The following is a 25338-nucleotide window of genomic DNA, read 5'->3' on the forward strand; positions in this document are numbered from 1 at the left end:
ACCATAAAGAAAGCTGAGCACTTTTGAACTGTGGTGTTGGAGAAGACTCTTAAGAGTCCCCTGGACTGCAAGGAGATCCAACCAGTCCATCCTAAAGGAAATCAGTTCTGAATATTCACTGGAAGGACTGATGCTGAAGCTGAACCTCTGATACTTTGGCCAACTGATGTGAAGAACTGACCCATTGGAAAAGACCCTGATGCTGGGAAAGATTGAAGGCAGGAGGAGAAGAGGGCAACAGAGGATGAGATGGTTGGATGGCATCACCGACTCAATGGACATGAGTTTGAGCAAGCTCCAGGAGTTGGTGATGGACAGGGAAGCATGGTGTGCTGCAGTACATGGTGTCTCAGAGTCAGACACGACTGAGCTACTGAACTGAACTGAACTGAAGATATTGACAATAGAAATTCAGCAGGATATTGAAAGAATAAAAATTACAATTGTCAGGCTAATTCCAGAAATGTAAGTAAGATTTAACAGTAGGAAATCTACCAGTATAAAGCACTACCTTCATAGATGAAAGGAGGAAAATATTTATCAATAGAAGCAGAAAAAGCATTGGATGAAAATTCAGTACCCACTCATGATTTTTTTAAAAATATCAACAAACTGTCTTGAGATAAAAGAGCTAGAGGTATCATGCTCCCTGACTTCAGACTATACTACAAAGCTCCAGTAATCAAAACTATATGGTACTGGCTTAAAACAGACACATAGATCAATGGAACAGAATAGAGAGCTCAGAAATAAACCCATGCATTTATGGTCAACTCCCCTGGAAGAGGGCATGCCACCCACTCCGGTATTCTTGCCTGGAGAATCCCATGGACAGAGGAGCCTGGTTTGCTGCAAATTCATAACAGCAAAAACTCAGAAATATCACACATGTGCCTGAATCTTTTATAAACAGCCAATCCAAATCTGAATGATTGAGTCGCAATCAAACTGAGTTGGAATAGGCTTGTGTGCTCAGTTGCTCAGTAGTGTCCAACTCTCTGCGACCCCATGATCAGGCTCCTCTGTCAATGGGATTTTCCAGGCAAGAATACTGGAGTGGCTTGCCATTTCCTTCTCCAGGGGATCTTCCCAACTCAGGGATTGAAAGAAACTGTGTCTCTTGTGCCTCCTCCTTTGGCAGACAGATTCTCTACCACTGTGCTACCTGGGAAGCCCAAGTTGAAATAGGTTTGTATTAATATTTACTGACCAAGCAAGATGTTTAATACATAATATTGAATTAAAATGATAGAATGGTAAAATGGTAAGTGCAGAATGGTAAATAAAGATAATCCAGTTGTGTTTTACACAGCCATGCAGAAGTCTGGAAGTGCACCTTGATGTGACTGCACCACCTGGGGCAGGCCCCGGACAAGAAACTCCAGCATCCTCACAAAGAAAATGTATTTGTGGGTTACTTGTCTAATAGAAAATATGCTTAAACGGGAAGAAATAAAGTGTCTTCTGCTGACCATACACTTGAAACGTGACAAGAGATAGGGCAACTCTGGACATTGAGATTTCCTGCCGGGCAGGCAGGTTTGTAAGCACTCCAGACCCACGTGCACCCTCTGGGGTCGGGATTCACACTAGAAGCCAGTGCTGCATCCAGGCTCCCAAATGTCACTGGTGGCCCCTGGCACACGTGTGTTCACCTGGCACTTGTGGGTGTGCATGAGGCAGAGGCCAGGCACCTGCCCAGTGGGCAGCTTTCCTTCTGACCCGCCTTCCCCTTGGGCTGTGCTCCAACTCCAGGTGCGACAGTGGATCGGCTACTGTCCCCAGGTTGATGCCCTGCTGGACCACATGACGGGCAAGGAGACGCTGGTCATGTTCTCCCGGCTCCGGGGTATCCCTGAGCGTCACATCAGCTCCTGTGTGGACCAAATTCTTGATGACTTGCTCATGTACACGTACGCCGACAAATTGGTGAGGACCTACAGGTGAGACTCGGGGCTCCCTCGGTCCTCCCTGTCCTGAAATAAGATGTCCTCTGGTTCTGTTCAGTGCTGGGGGGTAGGGCAAGGCCTGCTGGCTCTGTGCCTGGGGGAGCTGTATGGTCCTCACCACTGCACAGGTTTCCAGAGAGGTGGCCTTCCTCCCCTGTGAGAATGGGTCAACGGCCTGGGCTGTCCCATGGCCCTGCTTCCTCTGGTTACCTGGCTGAGGATTGGCTGACGCACCACAGCTGTTACTCTTCCTGCCGCTTCACAAGGGCTTCTGACCTGTGGCACTCCCGCACCCTGCTCTGTGCGAGCCGTCTGAGCAGCTGATGTTCTGCTGAAGAGCGTGGGGACTTCCTGGGTCTTCTGTCACCAGTGATCCTAACCCAATTCCAGTTAGCTTAAACGAAGCAAGGCTACTCGGTCCCAAGTCCCAGGCCACCCCTTGAGCTGTGCACAGCGCCCCTGCAGACTGTTAGCAGGACTGGGAGTCAGGGCGCCCAGGAGTTAGAGGATGGTGCCCTCTTTCTTCTGTTAACTTCTGTTTCAATCTTGTTTTCATGTTTCCCTGCATCTTTTGATGATTAAATGAATTAACATTTGGGAAGTACCTTTACATCATAAATGCTATGTGTTCGTTAAAAGAAATGAGCTAAAACAGTTCTATGCCCTTACCCTGTGACACCCATAGAGGCCCTCAGAGGAGATCCACGGACCATGTGCTCAGCCTGGACCGATCCCTATGCCCAGGAGAATGGTTTAGATGCTGAGTAGACAGCTGAGTCATAATGTATCCCTGGGGGAGGGTAGTGGGTCATGTGACTGAGCACCCCACCAGGGCACATGAACACTTTCTTAACAAAGGAAAATGCAGGGAAGATTGCACTTCTGGAAACTTAGGGTTGCCAGTCACCCAATTTCTCCCCCTTGGCCCCAGCGGCGGCAACAGGCGGAAGCTGAGTGCTGGCATTGCCCTGCTGGGAGAGCCTGTGGTCATCTTCCTGGACGAGCCATCCACTGGCATGGACCCTGTGGCCCGGCGTCTGCTCTGGGGCACTGTGGCACGGGCCCGAAAGTCCGGCAAGGCCATCATCATCACCTCCCACAGGTCCAGCCAGGATGGGGGCTGTGGGACGGGTGGGCTGGGAAGGGCTGGGTGAACAGAAGATCTGTCAGCCTCTGGTGAAGAGTCTGTGAGGCGAGTGGGCCACACCCTGCACGTGGGAATCAGGAACAGCTTGATCTGGGCGTCAGCACTCTCCCAGGTGCACGGTTTTGACGTGGAGGGCGGGCATCAGCATTCCCCGATGCTATATCAGGCTCCGCCCCCTCTCCCCAGCATGGAGGAGTGTGAAGCCTTGTGCACCCGGCTGGCCATCATGGTGCAGGGTCAGTTCAAGTGCCTGGGCAGCCCACAGCACCTCAAGAGCAAGTTTGGCAGCGGCTACTCCCTACGGGCCAAGATCCGGAGTGACGGGCAGCAGGAGACACTGGAGGAGTTCAAGGCGTTCGTGGGCCTGACCTTCCCAGGTATGTGCCGCAGAGGGCGCCGTGCGTCTGTGCATCCCTGAGCACTGGGATGAGAGTCACAATTCGGGGGCCAAGGCCACCCTCCCCTGGCCATCCAGCCTGGCCCTCAGGGTGACATGGTCTCTCCTATGTGTAGGCAGCGTCCTGGAGGATGAGCACCAAGGGATGGTCCATTACCACCTGCCCGGCGATGACCTCAGCTGGGCAAAGGTGAGCACATACCTGGACATCAGGGAGCACACCTCTGATGTTGTGCACTGAGTTCTCTCCAGTGGAAGTCCAATTCAGCCCTGCTGCAACATTCATGTGAATTTCATAGAAAATGTTGATAAGAATATTTGAACTGGAAGGGACCTCAGAGATCAGCTCCTCCCGCCCCCTCATCTCACAGAGAGGGGAGCTGGCTCAAAGAGGGCACGCCACATGCCCAGGGCACACAGCAAGCCAAGACCCTGTGGGACCTCTGCCTCTGGCACCACTCCCAGCCAGGTCCCTTTCCCTGCGATCGCAGACAGCTGAATTCCGCAGGACTGCCTGCCTGAGAGGTGGTCTGGGAGCAGCTGAGAGAGGAATGGGCCTCTGGGGGCTGTGTAACAATCTCAAAGACCCTTCCTCTTCCCACCCCTTGCTGCGTCCGCCCCCGCTCCCCTGTGCCTGCTGTCCACAGCGGCCCCCCTCTTCCCACAGGTGTTCGGCATTATGGAGCAAGCCAAGACGAAGTACATGTTGGAGGACTACTCAGTCAACCAGATCTCCCTGGAGGACATCTTCCTGAGCTTCAGCTGCCCTGTGCCCCCTGCCCAAGGGAGTAACAGACAAGAGAGGGCCAAGCCCGCAGACCCCGCGTCTCCCGGTCGACTTCTCTCTCCCTCTTCTTCCCAGCAACTGTCTCCACCTCCCACTCCACCCCCTACTCCATGTTCCTCCCAGCATTTCTCCCAGCCTCTCTCCTGGCCTCCCACTCCAATTCCCTTCAGGTCTTCATCCCAGCCACCGTCTCTGCCTCGCTCTCCACCTGCCTCCCAGCCTCCCTCGCCACATCCCTCAAAGACTGCCTTGCTATAATAAAGAGTTCCCTGTGCCAGGTTAGCCCGAGTGCACACAGCCTGCCATGGGCTGCAAGGCGTACAGAGGCAACCTGAAGACCCAGTAAGCTCAGCTTGGGGGTGGAGGGGTGGGTTGGCTTTCTGCCAGATTGAGGGCACCAGCCTTAGAGGCCTGGTGGAGAATCCAGGTCCGTTTCTGTGGAAAGGGATCCCCTTGGATCACATATGGGTGGCCTGCAGCCACACTGAGACCTGGCCGTGGGATCAGAGGGACACCTGTCACATCCCTTCAGGAGCACGAAGGCCTGGGGGTGACCATGGCTGTAAGAGGGCCGTGCTTCTGAGCGCGGTGTAACAGGGCCGTGCTTCTGAAAGTAGGAGGCAAGAGAAGTTTGCAAACCTAAGTCACCATTTTTCAATATTTCAATTTGTGTGGCTCCATCTGTTCTCTGCCCTGGCCCTAACACTAACCCTAACCTGTGTGTGGCCCTCTATCAACCTGTGTTGTAGTCATAATTATTATCTCCATTGCCTGGAAGAGTAAGCTGAGACCTAGAGACATCCAGCAACTTTCCACGGTCAGCTGATGGCAGAGCCAGGATTCACCTCAGGCAGAAGTTCTCAAGTGGGGTTCCTGACTGGAAGCATCCACCTCTTCAGAAACTTGTTAGAAATGCAGGTTCTTGCGCCCCACCCCAGCACCGTTGAATCAGAAATTTGGGGGGTGAGGTCCAGCAATCTGTGTTCTGATGCAGCTCGGGCCTGAGAGGCAGTGAGCGAAGGCTGTGAGCTGGGACCATCAAGCCTGAGTGTGGCCCTGCCTTTTTGTCACAACGGCCCTCCAAGAAGGGCCCAGGCACACAGCTGCTCCTCCAGCGTGGTCACGCCAGCCCCTCTCACAAGCCCCGCTGGGCTCCTTTGCAGGTAGCCCTCTCCGTCCCTTCTTAGCCAAGCTCTGGGAGGGAGTGTGGTGTCTGCTGTCCCTGGCCCCACTTCCCACCCCAACGCAACATTCCCCAGAAGCACAGCGTCCTTATGTACAGCTGCATACCCATCTTTCCTGTGACTGCTCAGAGCCTGGGCCTCTGCCTTGAGGAGTCCGGCAACAAAGTAACAGTGCAGGGGGAGGACAACAAAGTACCAAGCAGGGAAACTGTAACCAGTGGGAACACAGGTGTGTGAGGAAGGCTGAAAGCCCTCAGGCCCGAGGATTCCCCCTCCTCCAGTGTGGACAGGCCCCAGGCTTGCTCTGCCCTACCCACTCCTCCTCTGCACACACCACCCCCACCTCCTCACCCCGGCTTCCTCATAGCCGGCTGTGATCGTCTGTTCACTTGTCTCCTACTCCAGACTGGCTTGGAGGCTTTGCACCTTGGCTCCAGTGTGTGTTCAGCTGCTGAGCACAGAACGAGTACCCTGATGGAGTTCAGAGAGCAGCGTGAGGGGTGGGGGGACAGAGCACAGTTTGAGGCCTCGGGAAGAGGGTAAGAAGAGAACCTTGACCCAGGTTCCCTAGCTTCTCTGGGAAAAACCAGTGTCCTCGGCCATCAAGCACTTCTCCCAGAAGTCGCATTTCTTTCCTTGTCAGAATATCTCACTGGAGGAGGTGGGATGTGAGATGGTTCCTGAAAGACAAGGCCCGGTGGGCACTGCCTGATACCTGGGTGAACAGAATGTTGCCGCCACTAAAGCAAGCAGATGTGCTCTTCGGTTTTAGTGGGCTCCCAACTGACCGCGAGGAGGTGTTGAGGACTGACAAGGTCCGGGTGAGACGGTGAGGGCTTGCCCTGGGAGGGATGGAGGAGGGGTCCAGGGTGAGCCACGTTTCAAGGGAAGGAGTCAGACGTGCTGGATGAGTCACCCAGGTCTGTTTCTGCCCTGCGATCTATGCCAAGAGCGACGCAGCACAGAACCAAGGGTCTCCTCGCCTGAAGCAAGGACGGGAAGCAGGGCCTGCGGCCTCAGGGTGCGGGCCACTAAGGTCATGGGCAGCCTCGGTGAGGTGCCTCCCGTGGGCGCTCGCTCGCCTGCGTCCACGCAGGTAGAAGACCGCGTCGGGGTCCGGGCTCAGAGACCCCGGACTCGGAGGCGCGGCCGGTCCGCTCAGAACTTCACTGACAACCCACTGTGCGCCATGGGCTCCAGTCGCCGTGACCTCTGCCGCCGAGTCAGCGGCAAGGCCAAATCCCAAAATAAGGCATGTCAACGCGGGCCGGAGCGGACCCAGGAACTCCACTGCCGGCTGCCCGGGAGCCGCGCTCCTTCAGACCCCAGCCCGTACCGGGGAGGCGGGGCGGCCGCGCAGGCTCCACCAATCAACAGCCGGCGTTCGAATTCGCATCCTGGAGCTGCCAGTCGCGGGCGCCCGATGCCGAGGGGGCGTGGCTTGGGGCGGAGCCCGGCGGGGTAGTGGCGCGCGCCCCCCGTGGTGGACCAATGGGAACGCCCGGCGCGTTTGAAAACTCAGGCGGGAGGCGGGCGGGTCTGCGCCTGCGTGGGGAGGCGCGCTCTGGGCCCGCGGGCGGGTCTGGCGGCTACAGCGGCGGCGGCGGCGGCCACGGCAGCGGCGACGGCTATGGGGAGCGGAGGCGGTGAGCGCGGGGCGCGGGGCGCGGTGCGCGGTGGAGCGGCCTCCAGGCTGAGTGGGGCCAGCTTGAGCCTTTCGGCCCGGGGTTCGGATCGTCCCGACGGCGCCTGCCCGGCGCGCGGTTTAAATACCCAGCGGCGCCCGGCTCCGCGAGAAAGCGACGCGAGGGGACTGCCACCTGTGCAGGGCCGTGAGCGCCGCCGAGGTTTCCGTGGTTATACCATGGCTGTCCTAGGGCAGGGGGGTGAGGAAAATGGGGCAAAAGACAAGGATCAGTCGAGCTGCGTATGCGCTCGGCTTTCGCATTAGGTTAATTACTGATGGGAAGCCCGGGTGAGGAACGAGGGGAGAGGGCAGGAAGACGCCCTGAGTAGGGAACTTGCCGGTGGTGGAGCAGCCACCTCCCGTGGGGACTGGAGGAAGGAGCGGATGAAGAACCGGGTAAAGCGTCAGAGATGGCTCCTTCTGCCACAGGCTCCTCTGCTTGGAGTGAGGAAAGAGTTGCTGGAGTTGAAGTTGGAAGGACCCCCTGTCCGGGTCTCAGAGGACCTTGAGACTGGTCGGACAGCTCTGACATCCACAGAGCTGGGATTGGCCTGCCCTCCAAGTCCACTCTTGGCTTCTCTGCAGGACGGACCCTCGGAATTTGAACTCAAAAACCAGATTGTTCAAATCCTTAACATTTCATGTTTTAGTCATGTGTGCAAATAGAAGCAAAGAAATCAGCTAGGGTCCAGGCGTCTCCCTGGCTAATCATCATCAACACTGTCTGCTCTTCCTTTCTTCCTTCTTGTTATCTGGGCTGTGGGTCAGATGGTTTCCCAATGGCCAGGTTACATGATTACTACTCACCATAAACGTTTATCAAATATTTGAATGAATGAAGATGTCTCTTATATTTAATCTTTGGGACTGCAACTATGGCTGGGGCAGAGGACCAGTAACTGTTAAAACATGTTCAGGTGTAACTTTTCATATCAGCACAATTCATTTCCAACACATCACTTAAACCATTCCAATTTTTTTTCTTAAGTGATCCACTGTAGGTGTGCCAAGTGTTTCTGTTATCCTTCAAAGCGGAGAATAAGAAGGAGACCTCGAAACCTCACAATCTTGAATCTCCCTGAAGATGCACTCTTTCATATCCTGAAATGGCTTTCTGTTGGAGATATCCTCGCTGTCCGAGCTGTAAGTTGTCAGATGAACACAGTGTCAGCCCTGACATTGTTGGTTTTACCACGAAGGCTTCATGTCTCAAATGTCAGAACAAAAACTCTGGCTAGCAATGGGAGTAGATGATCCACAACGGTGATGTTGGTAATAGACATTTGAGATTGTTCTGATGACAGGAAAGCAAAAATGTAGGACACCGAGGTTTGAGTCTGCTCTTTGCAGCGTTTATTTTAACAGAGAAAGTACCTTTTCCTGGCAGTGAAATTTGAATCCCTCAAGAAATGAAACAGTATTAAGAAGAAAAGGTATGTTCTTGAGGATGGTGTGAAGTAGAAGTGTTGGTTGTTCAGTTGTGTTCAACTCTGTGATCCGTGGACTATAGCCCACCAGGCTCCTCTGTTCATGGCATTCTCCAGGCAAGAATACTGGAGTGGGTAGCTATTTCCTTCTCCAGGGGATCTTCCTGAACCAGGGATTGAACCCTGGCCTCCTGCATTACAGGCAGATTCTTTACCGTCTGAGCCACTAGAGAAGCCCTCATGAGGACAAAGCCCATATAATATCCAGTGCTGAAAGGGACTCTGGGCCTTATTGTGCAGATATCAGAACTGCTGCCTTACCCTAAGCCACTTAACCAAGGGCATCCAGCAAATTAGTGTGGGAACACCCATAAGAACCCATTTGTCTGACTCCCAAACCTGCCTCCATTGCATTCATAACATCTGCAGGTGCCATTTCCAGTGGCAGTAGGAGCTTTTGCACTTAAAATGCTTACCTGTGCTCAGGGCCCCCGGCCTGGACACTGCCTGCCCTCACCCAGGGCAGAGGTCCCGCCTGAGGCTGCTGCCATGTGGTTCAGTTTTTCCTGAGTGCCCCCATTGACCCCCAGGTTCCAGCTGTGCTCCCACTAGCAAAACTCTAAGTAGAGGAGCTCAAAACAGATTTCTGACCTACCCGTTAGCCTCAGAGTTGGTTTCCCTGGTCGTTGCATGTATATAGCATTATATCCCGTTTCTCAGCCTGATGTTTACTCCCACTTCCAGGACCTGTCCCCACCTTTAGAACCACAGAGAAAGTTGTGTCTGATTTCTCTGTTCAAAGCAACTGCTAGTTACTGTGATACACAGAGCCCGGGAGGCCTTACTGGTAGGGTCAGAGGGAGACAGGAGACCCTACGTCTTCAGGAGCTCCAGAAGTGGGGCTTCCCTGTAGCCCCTTGATAACCCCCACCCCACTCCCGTTTTTCCTCAGGTACATTCCCACCTGAAGTACTTGGTGGACAACCATGCCAGTGTGTGGGCATGCGCCAGCTTCCAGGAGCTGTGGCCTTCTCCAGGGAACTTGAAGCTCTTTGAAAGGTATCTGCACCCGAGAGCAGCCGGGCTTCCTCTCAGTCCTGGCCTTCCCCGCCATGCCAGTCTGTATCAGGACCGGACCTGGCCACAATTTTCCTTGTGCTCGTAGCCCCCTGTCAACACCACATCCCCCAGGGAGTGACTGAGCGTGTAGACCTCACCCATTGAGTCACACAACTTCCAGCACGGTCATGGGTCATCCACACCCCCAGCTCAGGCCTGCCACTTATTAGTCACAGTGGTGCTTCCAGAAGGTCCGCGTAGGCTGTGACCCATCCCGTGTGGCTCAGATGCAGGTCACCTGCACGTGGAAACTTATTTTTCTTACTTTGGTCAGGACCATGTGGTTTGAATCCTAGTGCATTACACTCCCTGGCTGATCCCACCCCCTCCGACTGAGACCTGGAGGAAGAGCCAGAGGGGCCAGGAGTCACACAGTGTGCCCGTGGTCACAGGCAGGCTGCCTGAGACATAGTCCACGAACCATACAGCCCACCTACTTAGAGTGTACTGATCAAGTGGTTTTTAATATATTCACAGCGTTGTGCAATCATCTACACTGTCTGACTCTAGGACCTTCTCATGACCCCTGGATGAAGCCGCATAACCATTCGCAGTCCCTCTCTTCCAATAGTATCTTCCAATAGTATCTTCCCAATAGTAATCCAGACCCTAGACAACCTCTCATCTACTGTCTGTCTCCATGCATTTGCCTGTCCCGGGCATCTCATGTGAGCGGGGTCACACACCGTGTGGCCTGTTGTGATTGTCTTCTTTCACTTAAGTGTGTTTTTAAGCCTCATCTGTGATGTAGTGTGTCGTGGATAATAGATGTTTAGTCATTACCAGAAAAAAGCTTCTGTTCAGAAAGTAAGTACTGTAGTTTCAGGTGCTGTGGTAGGACATAACCTTAATAAAATAAAATCATGCAGTGTTTCATGTTCCTGTTGTTCCAGGGCTGCTGAGAAAGGGAACTTTGAAGCTGCCGTGAAGTTGGGCATTGCCTACCTCTACAACGAAGGCTGTAAGTGCTGCTGGGTCTGGGGCTGGCCTCGCCCCGCTTGGCGTTGACACTTTAGAACAAGCGCTAGGGACTTCCCTGGTGGTCCAGGGTTAAGACTCCAAGCTTCCAGGGAACTCAGATCCCACATGCATTACATTGCAGTCAGAAAAAAAAAGAAAACTAGAACTCACATAAGCCCATGCCCGTGTTAGCAGTTTAGTCGCTGCTCTCGCCGTGTCTGGCTGTGTACCATTGTATCTTGGGAGCTTGGGTCAGAGAGGCGTCCTGCTCAGGGACCCATTGATGAGCTTTGATTCTGTAGGTCAGGAGGTCACCTCTTACTTAACGAGCCTTTAATTTCGATTGACAATGAGTTGCTTTGAGTAGAGACTGGGAATGGGGGCTCCTCAGGCGAGCTAGCCCTCCTGGCTCCCTAGTTAACACCGTAGCCCACAAGTAGACCCCAGCTTCTCTCCTTGGCCACAGCTCATCTGAGGGACTTGGGGCGGCAGTCACAGCATGCCTGATGCCTGGTGTCGGTAACACAGGGAGGGAGCCAAGGCCCTCTGTGGGAGGCAAGTTCAAGCAGGCCAAAGCCAGCCTGGTACCTAGATTCCTTCACCCCCAGGGGCAGGTGCTGCTCAAAAGAGCCTGATACAACCCTCTCTCCTGACTCCTGCTGATCTGCTGGGCTCACTAAGGAACCTCATCCTGGTTCCTCCTGCAGGCAGGAACCAGCCTGCACCTCATCCTATCCCAGCTCCCAAAACACATAAAGTCTTGAGTACCTCCTCCATTTTTCTGCTTCTAAAAGACCTGGCATCTTGCTGAGAGGTCGCCCCAGTCATGGTTGGTTGACTGGACTGTTGATGTGGAGACGATGAGCCGTCCTGTGCCCACCCTCCCGTCATCTGATCATCCCATTATCCAGGCTTTGCCCAGAGAATTCCCACCGTTCAGCTCACCCATCCAGGTGTGCAGCCCAGTCGGTGTCTTCAGAGCTGTGCGACCAACACCGCTCGTTTTGAAATGCTCTTGTCACCCCAGAAAGAAGCCCCTGCTAAGCGGGGGCTGGGCGGCAATCGTTCACAGGAGGGTGGGCCTGTGATACCTCCATGGGGTGGGGGGTGGGGGGCACCTTCCTGGATTTTCAGACTCCAGGCTGTGGGAGGAGCCACAGGGCACTTGGTTCACAAAACACAGGAAGAAAAGCATGGAGCCCCCATCCCGGCTCTTCTGTCCTAAAGCACCAGCAACCTCGCGTGGCAGCGGCCTAAGGCCCTAGACTTTGCGAAAGGACTGGGGGCACCGCTGTGCCCGCCCCCAGACATCCTGGCTCGCTCTGTCCGTCTCTGCAGTGTCAGTGTCTGACGAGGCCCGGGCGGAAGTGAACGGCCTGAAGGCATCTCGCTACTTCAGCCTGGCGGAGCGGCTGAACGTGGGCGCCGCGCCCTTCATCTGGCTCTTCATCCGCCCGCCTTGGTCGGTGTCCGGGAGCTGCTGCAAGGCCGTGGTTCACGAGAGCCTCAGGGCGGAGTGCCAGCTACAGAAAGTGAGTCCCAGACCGGAGTGCGGGTGGGGCACCCCACAGGGTCCCAGGAGAGGAAACGGCCCTGAGGGGAGATGCTGTGGACCACGTAAAGTCAGGGACTTGAGGGCAGCGGAGGCTCCAAAAACAATGTGAATATGGGAGCGTCCGCAAACAACCAGCAGGCGGGGAGACGTCAGAGCCAGGATTGGGGGCCTGGGGGCGGGGCGGGGCTGCAGACGGTGCCCGCGGAGAGGGACGGCCAGAGGCTCCGTGGCGCGGTTGGCGGAGGCCGGCCGGGGAGCAAGAGGACCTGCACACGGGGGTGCGGCGGGGGTAGGGGGGCCCCAGGAAGTCCCCCACTGACGGTCACCCTTCCTTCTCTAGACCCACAGGGCGTCCATACTGCACTGCCTGGGAAGGGTGCTGAGCCTCTTCGAGGTGAGTCCCCCGCCCGCCCGCGTGCTGCTTGGCGTCCTGGCCCGGGTGGGCACGGGCACAGCGGGTCTGCGGCTCTGTGCTGCTCGCCTCTCTGGCAGCTGCAAGCACCGAGGACTGGGACGCTCACGAGAGGCCGCGGGAGGGGGCCGGCAGGTCTCCCAGCCGGGAGGAGCCTGTCTGTGCGGCCAGTGGAGCCAGAGCGTCTGATGGGCAGGACGGCCCGCTTGCTTCCCAACCGGCTCCGGGCGGCTCCCTCCACCTCCTCACACCGCGGACTCCACTTAGCACGAGTGTGAAAGGGCCCCCAGCAGCAGTTCGGGGAGGGCGGTGGCCTCTGGTGACAGGCACTCTGACTGCAGCGGGGCGGGACGCGGGGTGTGAGCAAGGAGCCAGAGGGCCTTGGGGATCTCCACCACCCCCCACCTCTGTCACTGAGCTGGCAGTGCCCGGCCAAGGCCAGCCCAGCCCCCGGCAGGAGGAGCAAGGCCCAAGGGCAGAACTCGTGGGCTCACATCACCTCGGTTCTCACATGGCGTATCTCCAGGGAAGGTGTTTCTCTGCTAATTTAGTTGACTCATTTTATTAAAGGTGAGCACTGCATGTGTGGTTACTTATTCTAGGATGAAGAGAAGCAGAAGCAGGCCCGGAACCTATTTGAAGAGTCTGCTAACCAGGGGTGTCTGACCAGCTCTTACCTCCTCTGGGAGAGTGACAGGCGGATGGATGTGAGTGGGCCTAGGTCTGGGAGAGCCAGGGTGATGGGGGCCAGAGGCTTGGTCTCAGAGCAGCCCTGGACAAGGGTCTGCCAACGCAGGGGGTCCTCCTGGGGCCCCCGGGGCTGCTCTCAGCTCCACCCTGGGAACGACCACCACCACTCGGGGCAAGAAGGGCCGGAAAGAAGGCCCAGCTGGGGCCCCTCTGGGGGTCTTGGGGGAACATTGAAGAACCCCGGGGGTTGGTTCTGAGTTCCTCCAGAGACACACCCATGTAAGGGCATCTCACATTGACAGATGCTGGACCCCGGACGGTGCCTCCACAGCTTCCGGAAGCTCAGGGACTTTGCTGCCAAAGGCTGCTGGGAAGCGCAGGTGAGCTGGGAGCCAGCTTGGTCCCAGTGCCTCCTCTCTGGGACCTGGGGTGGGGCTGCCAGGCTCCCGCGGGGGGCGGGGGGATCATGGCAGGGCAACTCTGAGGGTGGTCAGCTCTGAGGTGTGCAGGGAGGGCAGCCTGGGAACGCTTTGCCCATGGCACTGAAGACAGCCAGCCTTGTCATCCCTGCGTGCTGTGGACTAACCACAGCTGCTGTCAGTGTGGACAGCTCCCTAAAGCAGGCCTGCGGGGACAGCATCTTGGCAGCGGGACCTGAGGCTCCTTAGAGCAGGTTGGCGTGAGGAACGCTATCCTCTTCCCAGTATCTGACCCCTCACCAGGTGGTCCGGCGTTGGACCTGGACGTTGGAGGGTTGTAGTTGGCGTTCACCAGACACTGTCCCTGTGCAGCTGTAAGGAAGTCACTATTTCCAGACAAATCAGAGGAAGTCCCATTGGCCAAGCTGGTGCCTGTGACCCCATCAAATTGGGGCTTCAGTCACTGGCCCTTAAAAACTTGGGACAAAGTCCGCAGCAGGGATGCCCACCTGCCACATGACAGGCCACTATAACGTTTGTGTCCAGGAAGGCACACAGCATGTTTACGAGAAATGTAACAATCAACAGCGTGTTGCTAAGACAAGGTCAGACTGATGAGTAAGAACAGTAAGGCCCCATAGAAGTACACGGGGCCTCAGTATGCTCAGAAACGAGCAAGTAAATACTAGCCTACAAAATACAGGGCAGGTTTGACCTCACTGCTCCTTGGAAAGGCACCCGTTCAGAGAGGTCATGGCCGATCCCACGAGCAGATCACACACATGTATTCTTTGCTTCTGAGTGGCTAGCTAGTAACTTCTGAAAACAAACATTCTCAAGGAGAGCAGTTTGGGCCGGCCAAGATGTGATAAGATAGTCTTCGGTGTTCCTGTGAGTGGGGGTGACAGTCCGAGCAGGCCTTCCAGAAAGCGTCAGGGCACAGGCAGCGCCTGGGGGTTGGCTGCACGAGCAGAAGGCTCACAGGCCTGCACAGCGGCGGCCCCCCAGGTGACAAAGCCAACAGAAACCCCCTCAGAGGAAGAGCAGGGCGAGGAGGGGCCGACCTCCCGTTCTGTACCTTTCATCCCTTTTAAACGTTCTACCGTGACTTACTAGTTACTTCCAAAAGCATAAGTAAAATCGTGGCCCTCCTGTTCTGGCAGGCTTAGAGGGTGTAAGTGGGCCAGGGTGTTGACAGACAGGAAGGCCCTGCCCCTGCTCACCCCATGACTCTTCCGCCCGCAGCTGTCTCTAGCCAAAGCCTGTGCACACGGACACCAGCTCGGATTGGAAGCAAAAGCCTCCAGCGAGATAGTCTGCCAGTTGTTCCAGGCCTCCCACGCTGTCAATAAGCAGAGGGTCTTCTCTGTCCAGAAGGGGCTCAACGACACAATGAGGTGAGGGGCCAGAACTGCCCATGGTGACAAGGTCCTATGACAGGCCCACCAGGATTCCCCCTCTCCCCCGGTGTGCACGTACATGCATGCACATGTGTGTGTGTTTTCTAAAACCAGTAATGCCCGAGTTATCTAGGGCTTTGGGAAAAAAAGAAAACTCCCATATGAGTGTCTGTTCGCTCCAGTTTCCCTTTTTAAGCCTCAGAAAGTGTTAAACCATTTTAAACATCTTTCTAAAATGATGCCAGAAAAACCACCTTTTTTTTCCAACCCATCCTCACGAGCATCAGCATCAGCAGGGGAAGTGGGGGCCTGCAGCCTCGGAACCCCGTGACCTGCCTCTTTCCGCAAGTCCATTCTCCTCTGAAGTTTGGAGATGACACACTGTTACAGAACATGTTAGAAAGCAAAATGGAAAATGTGAATAATTTTTCAAGCTCATGCTAGGGATCTCGAATGCGTTTTAGATGTATAACGGGCAGGCCCTGGCTGTGCTGCTACCTCTCCGCTCACAGCAGGCGGGCAGTGTCCCCTGCTCCCACATTAAATGTCACCAAGCTGCTGTACCTTTTTTATTTGACTAATTTATCTGGCTGCACCAGGTCTTAGTTGCAGCATGCAGGATCTCTTCGTTGCAGCACATGGGATCTAGTTCCCTGACCAGGGATCGAACACAGGCCCCCCTGCACTGGGAGCTTGGGAGCTCGGAGTCGCAGCCACTGGGCCACCAGGGGAGTCCCAAGCTGCTGTGCTCCTGAGTCGACCTGCCGTGGTGGTGCCCCTCCCGCCTTGTGCCCTCCCAGTCTTTCCGTTTTTTGGCGGGGGTGGGGGGCACTGTTGCTATTCCATTTGTGTGTTGGGAGTGAGGGTTAACATAAACAACCTTTTTTGCTTTTCAAAAGCTAAAGTAGTTTTATTGAAGTAATAACATAATATTATTTCAGCCACAAGTTGAGCATTTGTCTGTTTTCCTCCGTGTCAGACAACAGCCGACTACTTCTTCCTTTTCTTTAGTTGAGTCATAATTGATTTCCAGCATTAGTTTTGGGTTAAACCACTTTAAAGTGTGTGGTTTGGTTGGTCGGTTTTTGTCAGGTCATTATGTTTATCCAGGGTGTCCTTGCAGGGAGCATCGTCCTCTGCTCCCAGTCGTGGCTGGTATGGCCCTCACACTCCTGAGCGCTCCTCCCGGCCACCCCCTCCACTCCCCCGCTCACTCTGCCCTCACCCCCCTGTGCCTTCCCTCTGCCTGTGAAACACGCTCCTGTCTGGCTGCCCACCTGGAGCCGCCATCCACCTTCACAGAGCCCCTCGCCATCATGGCTCGTCCCTCTGGCTTCTGTTCTCCCATCTCCTCTCCTTTGTCCACTCCGCCCGGGCATCCTTGCTGCTGCGTGCAGTGTCCCCTGTGGCATCAGGGTCCCGGCTTGGCCTTGGCGCCATCGAGGAGGAGGGACCCTGTGTCTGCTAGCTCTGCAGCCTGAGCCCTCCGTCGTGGTTGCCTGGTGGCTGAGAGCTCAAGTGCCCGGGCTCAGTGCATCCTGCTTGGGCTGCATTCCTGGCTCTTTGCTCAACTGCAGGGGGTTGTGACAAATGACCCCATGGTGAGAGTTCTTCAGGGAGGAGACAGGTTTCCAGGATAGTAACCTTTCACCTGTGACCTGTCCCCAGTCTCCAGAGCAGACCCGCTCTGCCCCTTTATAAGTGACGGTCCAAGTTTATCCGGTGCCAGGGGGCCCCAGGGTGGAGGTGGGCAGGGTCCACATGTGTGCGCCCACCTGCCTCCCAGGAACCAAGTCAGGAGTGGTGGGGCCCCCACCCCCTTGGACGGCTGCCGGCATAAGCCCGTGACACCTGAAGTGACCGCTCGCCCCTCGGGATGGATGGCTGAGCGGGACTGGGAGACAGGACCCCGTGAAGTTTCGGGGAGTGGGAGACAGGACCCCATGAGGTTCGGGGCCCTGCAGAGGCTCTGCCTGGTGTTCAGGGCCCCGTGGAGGTTCGGGGAGCGGGAGACAGGACCCCGTGGAGGTTTGGGGAGCGGGAGACAGGACCCCGTGGAGGTTCGGGGAGAGGGAGACAGGACCCCATGAGGTTCGGGGAGCGGGAGACAGGACCCCGTGGAGGTTCGGGGAGCGGGAGACAGGACCCCGTGAGGTTCGGGGAGCGGGAGACAGGACCCCGTGAGGTTCGGGGAGCGGGAGACAGGACCCCGTGAGGTTCCGGGAGCGGGAGACAGGACCCCGTGAAGTTCGGGGCCCTGCAGAGGCTCTGCCTGGTGTCAGGGGCAGCACTCCTCCCACAGGTACATCCTCATCGACTGGCTGGTGGAGGTCGCGACCATGAAGGACTTCTCGAGCCTGTGTCTCCACCTCACCGTGGAGTGCGTGGACCGGTACCTGCGGAGGCGGCTGGTGCCCCGGTACCGGCTGCAGCTGCTGGGCATCGCCTGCATGGTCATCTGCACGCGGTGAGAAACCCCTGGCCGGCCCTGCGCAGGTCACAGGCTGGCCTCTCAGTGGGACGAGCAGGCCTTCGGCACCCCACCTCATGATAATGGGGCTCTAATCTCAGGGGTGCCCAGAGCAGGTGGTCCTCCCCACACGGGGGCAGCAGGGCTGACCCTCCGTGCGCGGGCAGCCGCTGTTCATCCCGTGGTGGCCTCACTTGGGCAGGAACTGTGTTCCCCTGGCCCCTGAGGGCAACATGGAGATGCGGGAGGCCGCAGTCGGCTGCCCTTCCGAGTCAGGCTGTCAGCTCTGTGTCCAGAGACCCACGTCCAGCCGGGTTCACACCCCCTCCTACCCCGGGGACAGGATGCGGGCTCCTCAGAGGTGGCTGTTCTGACTCTTCCCATCAGCCGTCTTAAGTTTCACGAAAGTCCACCTTCCTAAAACCAGCACTTCTTCACCCAGTTTTGCCTTTGGACAGAGCGTGGGTGGCACGTCCCACCACACGTGTTGCTTTTTTGTGTGTTTTAAACCAGCTTTCTCCTACATGGCCTGCCATCGCCCGGGCAGTGCCTGTCTATAAGGCGTAGGGGGTGAGGGGCTCGCTGCACACAGTGGCGTCAACTACGGAGGACTGGTCTATCTTTGGCACAGTGACCCAGAGGCGTGTGTCACTGGGATGTAATGTATCTGCTTCATCAGCTCATGCGGGCGCCTGAGGCCCTGACTTGCTCTCTGCCACTTGCCATGGCCCCTGAGGCCACCCAGTCCACGCCTGCAGTGTGCTCCGTCCTGTGGCCCTGATGGGAACTGGGCGCTGTGTTTCCTGGTGGCCAGGGAAGCAGGGTGTCCAGAGGCAGAGGGAGCGGGGCTCAGGCCACACACAGTCCGGCACCTCTCACACGTGCCTCAGAACCCGGAGCTCCGGGTCTTGTCACCAGAGAGGGCTGGACAGGTAGGTCCCCAGCCTCCCCAGGTCTAAACGGCATGGTTACGTCCTTGCCATCAGAGACCGGGGGACCGGCCGTGAGATAATCGCTTTAAAAGATTTTTAGGGGCTGAGACACCCCTCCATCCCCTCTGCCACTGCCTGAGCACAAACTCGCGTCCACCCCTCTCGACGTCACTGCACCCCGCACCTATGGTCCCCACTGTTCTGTCCTCTCAGCCAAGCCACCGCGTGAGCTACAGAGTGACCGAGCGGCTGCAGGCTCGGCCCCCATCACCCTGGCGCGGGGAGGGGCCCTCAGAGGCCGCCAGACCAGCGTGTCCCTTGCTAGCTGGCGCTGGGAGAGAGGAGAGAACAGGGTGACCACCTGCCCAAGGACCGCCCAAGTCCCTCTGCCCGACCCCGGGCCGGGTCCAGGCCTCCAGACAGCCTCTGGCTCTGGTTCTGCTGGCTCGGCTGCCTTCTGGGTTGAAGCTGTTCATGCTCGCTCCGGAGCGGCTGGCACAAGGCAGGGCAAACCCTTATCCCTCGGGAGATGAAGACGATTGGCCGCTCACACCCTTCGTGGCTGGATTTTGCAGAAACACCTGCATGCCCAGCAGCCCAGCCACTCTCCTGCCACAGGTCTGTGGCGCTCATACCCCTGCCCCTCAGCCTCTACTACAGGCTCACGTGACCATTCCAGTTAACCTCACCCGCCGGGGGCAGCCAGGTCAACCCGTTGGAATCCCCACCCCATCACTGAAGCCTGAAGCCCGCCGAGGGGCGCGAGCTCAGACCCCTTGTTGACACTCCAGGTTCATCAGCAAAGAGATCCTGACGATCCGGGAGGCCGTGTGGCTCACAGACAACACCTACAAGTACGAGGACCTGGTGAGGATGATGGGCGAGATCATCTCGGCCCTGGACGGGAAGATCCGGGTAAGCGGCCACTCGCCTTTTCCTCCCGAGTCGAGGCCGAGTCGCACCAGGGGGTGGGAGGAGCAGAGGGCACATGCGTGGCTCTGGGCTTCTCTGCTCAGGGAAGCCCTCCAGGACCCAGAGGGCACGAGGCTACAGCCACTTGGCGTGCCCAGTGAGTGTGCTGGCCACTAGGAGGGCAGCGTGTCTGCAGTCCAGCCTCCCCCGAGCGGGCAGAAGGGCCCTCTGCATGCCGCGACCCCACGCCCACCGCCCTGTCCCGCCAGGTCCCCACCGTGGTTGATTACAAGGATGTTCTGCTGACGCTGGTCCCCATGGCACCAAGAACCCAGCACTTGTGCGGCTTCCTCTGCGAGCTCTCCCTGCTGCATACCAGCCTGGCCGCCTACGCCCCGGCCCACCTGGCTGCGGCCGCCCTGCTGCTGGCGAGGCTGACACACGGGCAGAGTAAGCAGCCGGTCCTTCCCACCCGCCTCTCAGAGCTGGGCTGAGCCCGCGGGCAAGGGTCTCCAGGAGTCGGGAGCTGGTGCTCAGGTCCGGGGGAGGGAGGGGGAGACAAAGCAGCATGCTTCTCTTTCCTGAGGAGGAGGCAGCAGGATAGACTAAGAGCCCTTGTCTGGGGGTGGCTTGGTATTCCCCCCGCAGGGCACAGTGGGCATGTGTGCCCTGGGCACAGGGCCTTTTCAGCGCTGAGCCCTAGGAAGCTCCATCCCAGAACCACTGGGGCTGTGGGCGTCAAGGCGGCCCCATGACCCCCACTTCCCTCCCCAGCGCAGCCCTGGACCACCCAGTTGTGGGACCTCACCGGCTTCTCCTGTGAAGACCTCATCCCCTGTGTCTTAAGTCTTCATCAGAAGTGGTAAGTGTGTAAGGAAGCGAGCCCCACACACAGGGTACATCCTCCACGCCGTGGGTCCAGAGGGCGTTCACATCACAGGAGGGCTGTCAGGCCATGAGTTGCAGGTCTGTGTTGGCGTTTAGAAGTCCCAGGGCCATGTTGGTTAGCGCACACGTTTTTAACGTTTCCTGTGTGGGAAGCAGCTCCTCCCCACCCAAACCTAACTCTACAGACAGTAGAGCATAAGAAAAGATGGTGGTAACTCACTGCAGGAGGCTGGCATTGTCAGGCTGCAGCCCAGGCACAGGCCGGCCGTACCTGCCTCAGGCGCTTGGCCCTTCCCCTCTCATCTCACCCCGGCTGGCAGCCTCGCTGCTCCCACTCGGTCCCACCCGCACTGCGTGCTCTGAAGCCCCCAGGGCCTCCCCCTTTCTCAGGCCACGTGGCCTCAGCGTCCCCTTCCCCCACCCAAGGGGCGGGGTGATTCTGCCTCCCTGCTACCTTCCCCTAGTTTTTTTGTTTTTTCAATCCAGATAAACTGGAAATATTTATTTACAAATGAAACTTTTTTTTTAAGCGTGCAGTTCGACAGGCTTTTGGTATAGAGTTGTGCAGGCATCACCACCATCAGTCAGAGAACATCTTCTCCCTCAAAGAAACCTGCCCTGCCTCCCTAATACCTTCGGGTGTCCCCTCCCCACCGGCCCCCACCCCGCAACACTCCTCTCCTTCCTGTTCTGGACGCTTCATCACGGGCTCGCGCACCATGAGGCCTGTAGGTGTGAGCGGCCTCCGACCTGCACGGTGTCGCCACTGTGCAGGGAGCCCCCGGGCGGAGAGGCCCCGTCTTACTTCTCCATCTCTGCACTGACAGACATTTGGGGGTTTTCTGCCTCCCCACTGCTGTGGACGACTGTGTCCAGGTCTCTGCGGGGACCTCTGCCCCCCTTTCTCTTGGGGACACACCTGGGAGTGGGCGCTGGGTCATAGGCGCCTCTCGGGTTAACCAAGGGACTGCCAGGCGTCTGCACGGTGGTGCTGGGCTCGCTTCGAGGACGTCAGGTCCTCTCCCGTCTGAGCGGGGGCTGCAGGTGGAGCCTCCTAGGGGCGGTGCCAGCACTCCCCGCCCCCCGCGGTCCCTCATGTGTCCATCTGTCTGTCGGTAGCTTCCACGATGATGCCCCCAAGGACTATAGGCAGGTGTCTCTCACTGCCGTCAAGCAGCGATTTGAGGACAAGCGGTACGAGGAGATCAGCCTGGAAGAGGTACCGAGGGGTGCCGGTGGCGGGCCCACCCGCCTGGGGCCTTGCCGCCCTCTGACCGTGTCTCCTGTGCAGGTGCTGAGCTACGGCCAGCTGTGTGCCGCCCTGGGCGTGAAGCAGGAGAGCCCGGAACCTGCGCCCTTCCTCAGCGCAGGTGACATTCACGCCTTCCTCAGCTCGCCCTCCGGGAGGAGGGCCAAGCGGTGAGTGAGGCCGCAGGCCCAGCTGGGCTCCCGTGTGACCCCTGCAGCCCTTGGGGATCCCCCGGAAACGGAAGCTGGGCCGGTGGTCTGCACTGCCTGCAGCCCTGCCTCCTCCCCTGCGTGGCTCCAGCCCAGCTCCCTGTGGGCTCAGTGGTCCTGAGCACAGGTGGAGCCCCCCCCGGGCCATGCTGCCCCACCACGCGTCGCCCCAGTGCTCCAGCCGCACCCCGAGGAGAGGCTGGGGCGCTCGGTCCCCATCACCCCATCACCCTGTCTATTCTGTCTCAGTGTCCTGGCTGTGGTGCCTGGAATAAGCTCCCCTCCGCCCCCCCCCCCCCCAAAGAACTCCTATTCATCCTACAAAGTCCAGATGAGCAGGGACCTCACTGTGCTGCCGGCCCGACCTCTGAATCAGCTGCGAGCCTCCGAGGGCACTTCCTGGGTGCTCACAGCACACAGGGCAGGGCGGGGCAGGGCAGGCGCGTGCCAGGGACCAGGCTGGGCCCCCTGACGCTGCCGTCTGTGACTGCATTCCCAACTCCCTTCCCCAGGAAGCGGGAGAACAGCCTCCAGGAAGACAGGGGCAGCTTCGTCACCACGCCCACCGCCGAGCTGTCCAGCCAGGAGGAGACACTGCTGGGCAGCTTCCTGGACTGGAGCCTGGACTACTGCTCGGGCTACGAGGGTGACCAGGAGAGCGAGGGCGAGAAGGAGGGCGACGGTGAGTGGCGGGCAGTGGGCGGCGGGCGGGCCTAGCCGGGGCTGCAGGAGCTTGTGTACGAGGAGCCCGGGAGAGCAGAGCACCCGGCACTGCGGCCCACAGGGAGGACAGGCTGTGGCCCAGCCAGACATGTGCTGCCGGGAGGACTGCACGGGGCAGGGGCAGGATAGACCCACCTGCGTTCATGACAAGATCTTTCTAGAACATCCTATGCCACGTGACCCCCACTCCCCCCCTCGCTGGGTCCTATGCCTCGGGCGTCCCTCCAGGCCAGGCCGCAGAAGGCTGTCCCCATGTCTGGTGAGCCATCTGCAGACAGGGGGAAGGGAACTTGAAGGCCCGGTTTGAGGCCATGTCTATGGATTTTCCAGTTGTGTGCTTCTGCGTCCACTCAGGATTAAGTATTAGATGGCCCTCAGTTTCTTGTCCCTTCTTCCTGTTCCCCATGTCACATGGGTGTCACCCTGAGCTTGGAGGACACACCTCGCCCTTGACTTCTTAAGCAAAGGGAAGGGGACTGACCAGCGAGGGTGAGGAGCTGTGGCTGAGGTGGGACCCCGGGCTCCCCTCGGTCCTGGCTGGGCGGAGGCTCACTCCGACGTCCCCCGTCCCCCACAGTGACGGCTCCCAGCGGCGTCCTCGACGTCACCGTGGTCTACCTGAGCCCCGAGGAGCACTGCTGTCAGGAGTCTAGCGATGAGGAGGCCTGCCCGGAGGAGGCGTGGGGGGCCCAGGACACACAGGCGCTGGCGCCGAGCTGCCAGGCACTGCGGACCCCAGGGCCGGAGCCCCCCCTGTGCGGCAGGCGGGGGCTGGGCAAGGACGTCACGACGTCGGGGTACTCCTCCGTCAGCAGCGCGAGTCCCACAGACTCCGGGCATGCCTCGGGGGGGGCCCCCCAGTCTACCTCAGAGCTGCCCACGGGCAGCAGCTTGAACACACAGCCCTGCCACCACCACACCCGGAAGTCGTGTTTACAGTGCCGCCCCCCCAGCCCCCCGGAGAGCTGTGCTCCCCAACAGCAGGTGAAGAGGAAAAACCTGTCGGCCCCCAGCGAGGAGGAGGAAGACATGAACTTGGGCTTCTTGAAGCTGTGAGTGTGTCTGAGCGTGTGCCGCAGTGGATGTCCGCTGAGGGGGCGCTGCTGCTGTGCTGGTGTGGGGCGGGGGACGAGACGGTCCCTGCGGGTCCCCGCTGGCCTCGCTCGGGGCCCGAGGGGAGGTCTGGGGGCAGGGACTCTTTCTCCAGGGGAGCCCATCACGAGCTGTCAGAATCTCCAGAGCACAACGAAAACTCAGATCCTCCTCTTTGGGAAGTTTAGCCTCGAAGCAGTCACACCATGCCACGTCAGTCCTGTGTCTCTGTCCCCTCCCGTGTCTTGTCTTGCTTCCTCTGGGAAACTCAGCCCACATCCTGGGTGAACGTTCCCCACCCCCCCAGCACCCCAGGAACTGAGCTTTCACAGCTGAGAACATGTGTAGCCCAAGTGTCCAGGCACAGCTCCCCGTACCCCCGTCTGTTTCGTCTGGGGTCCCGGGAGAGCCAACAGCCCTGAGCATGTCGCCATCCCTGGGCCCACACAGCCCTGCCCTGGGCATGCATTCCTTTCCTCACGGGCTGGTGCCTCCTGCAATGAGAGAGCTCTGCCCCGGGCACCGTGGTGGGCTGTGCGTGAACACCAGGCTCGAGGGCCTGGATTCTCAGTCACAGGCTCGCTCCCTCCCATGTTCTCAGCTCCTTTTAAAAATCTGTCCCTTCTCCTGCAGTGGTCCATCTGTGTCCCCAACAGATGGTATCTGCATGACCCTCTCTCTGCACTGAATTGCTGGACCATTTGTTTCCCTGTCTTTATTTCCATTCTTCATCCCTCTAGGATAAAAAACAGAAGAAAAATTAAAAATAGAAGGTATTACATTTTAAAAAATTCTCACCATTATTTAGGCTCAACTGAAAAATGAAAATTTGATTCAAACTCCTCAGTGCTCTCCTGACACTGTATGCAAAATCAGTTTTCCCAGAGAGGTTATCCAGGAAAAAATTAAATGTCATTTGTAACATCTGAGGTGACCAAGACACGGAAAAGCATGAACCAGAGGACTGGCTTGCTGGGTGAGGGTGAACCTCCTGTGACTTCCTGCAAATCATGACCCTGACCGCTCTCCCCTGCTGGGCTGACCCCAGCACACTCACCTGCTGTCGCTTTTGCTTCCTCTTGAAATGTCAGAAAGAACCACTTAACCAGGAGTGTCCCCCAAATGCTCTTGAACCAAAACTACAGGGACCAGGAGACGCTTGCCCGGAGAGGCTTTTCTGGGCTCTTGACTCCCTGTGGGAGCTATCTTTTTTGCTGCTGTAGGCGAATTCTGACCACCCTCGGTAGGCCATGGTTGAGTAAGGGAATCCCAGCATCGGGACTGCAGACCTCCCTTGTCGACTGTGTGCCCCTAGGCATGTGTGAGCCTCAGTTTCCTCATCTGTACGATGGGGTGACAATACCTACCTCACAGGGGTGTTGTGAGGATTAAATGTGATGAGGATAGTAGTAGCTGAGTGATGTGCATGTCTGAACTGCCTTGTCCCCTTGGCCCCTTATCAAAACCCAAAAGTTCTCTGCCTTCTCCTGGCCAGCCTCCATCCGCAGGAGAGTGCTCTGGTAGGGACCTAATACTGCCTGACTGGAGGGTGGGGTCTCCCTGTGTCTGCTCCCCTCCCCTCCTTTCTCACTGAGAATCTCATTTCAGGCTCCCCATACTGGGCAAGAAAAGAGGTCGCTGCTGATGGAGGTGCCCACCCTAACAGCAGTCCCAGGGCTGCCTGGGTCCCACTCGACCCTTCCCCCTTTTGTCCCAGCACCCTCAGCTTC

General features: G+C 57.8%; 2 protein-coding genes across 2 annotated transcripts in view; both read left to right on the plus strand.

Moving 5' to 3' along the window:
• The window catches only part of LOC133063989 (ATP-binding cassette sub-family A member 17-like), an 86606-nt gene extending 82062 nt beyond the window's left edge, over positions 1-4544 (plus strand). Inside the window, exons 26-30 of the mRNA XM_061153930.1 lie at positions 1756-1943; positions 2881-3051; positions 3283-3473; positions 3610-3683; positions 4161-4544. Coding sequence (XP_061009913.1) covers positions 1756-1943; positions 2881-3051; positions 3283-3473; positions 3610-3683; positions 4161-4538 — 1002 coding nt within the window. The 3' untranslated portion in view covers positions 4539-4544. The remainder of the gene's footprint in view (positions 1-1755; positions 1944-2880; positions 3052-3282; positions 3474-3609; positions 3684-4160) is intronic.
• A 2475-nt stretch (positions 4545-7019) lies between these two features.
• Positions 7020-25022, plus strand: CCNF (cyclin F). Its single transcript, XM_061152608.1, has 17 exons — positions 7020-7110; positions 8140-8294; positions 9531-9637; positions 10591-10658; positions 11996-12189; positions 12553-12606; positions 13227-13331; positions 13617-13694; positions 14979-15130; positions 17436-17600; positions 19327-19450; positions 19717-19897; positions 20222-20309; positions 21455-21554; positions 21627-21754; positions 22306-22475; positions 23094-25022. The coding sequence occupies exons 1-17, from the start codon at positions 7095-7097 to the stop codon at positions 23570-23572; spliced, it is 2364 nt and encodes a 787-aa protein (XP_061008591.1). The 5' UTR covers positions 7020-7094; the 3' UTR covers positions 23573-25022.
• Positions 25023-25338: the final 316 nt, after the last annotated feature.

This window comes from Dama dama, chromosome 10 (genome assembly GCF_033118175.1).
Source record: "Dama dama isolate Ldn47 chromosome 10, ASM3311817v1, whole genome shotgun sequence".
Classification (NCBI taxonomy): Eukaryota; Metazoa; Chordata; class Mammalia; order Artiodactyla; family Cervidae; genus Dama; species Dama dama.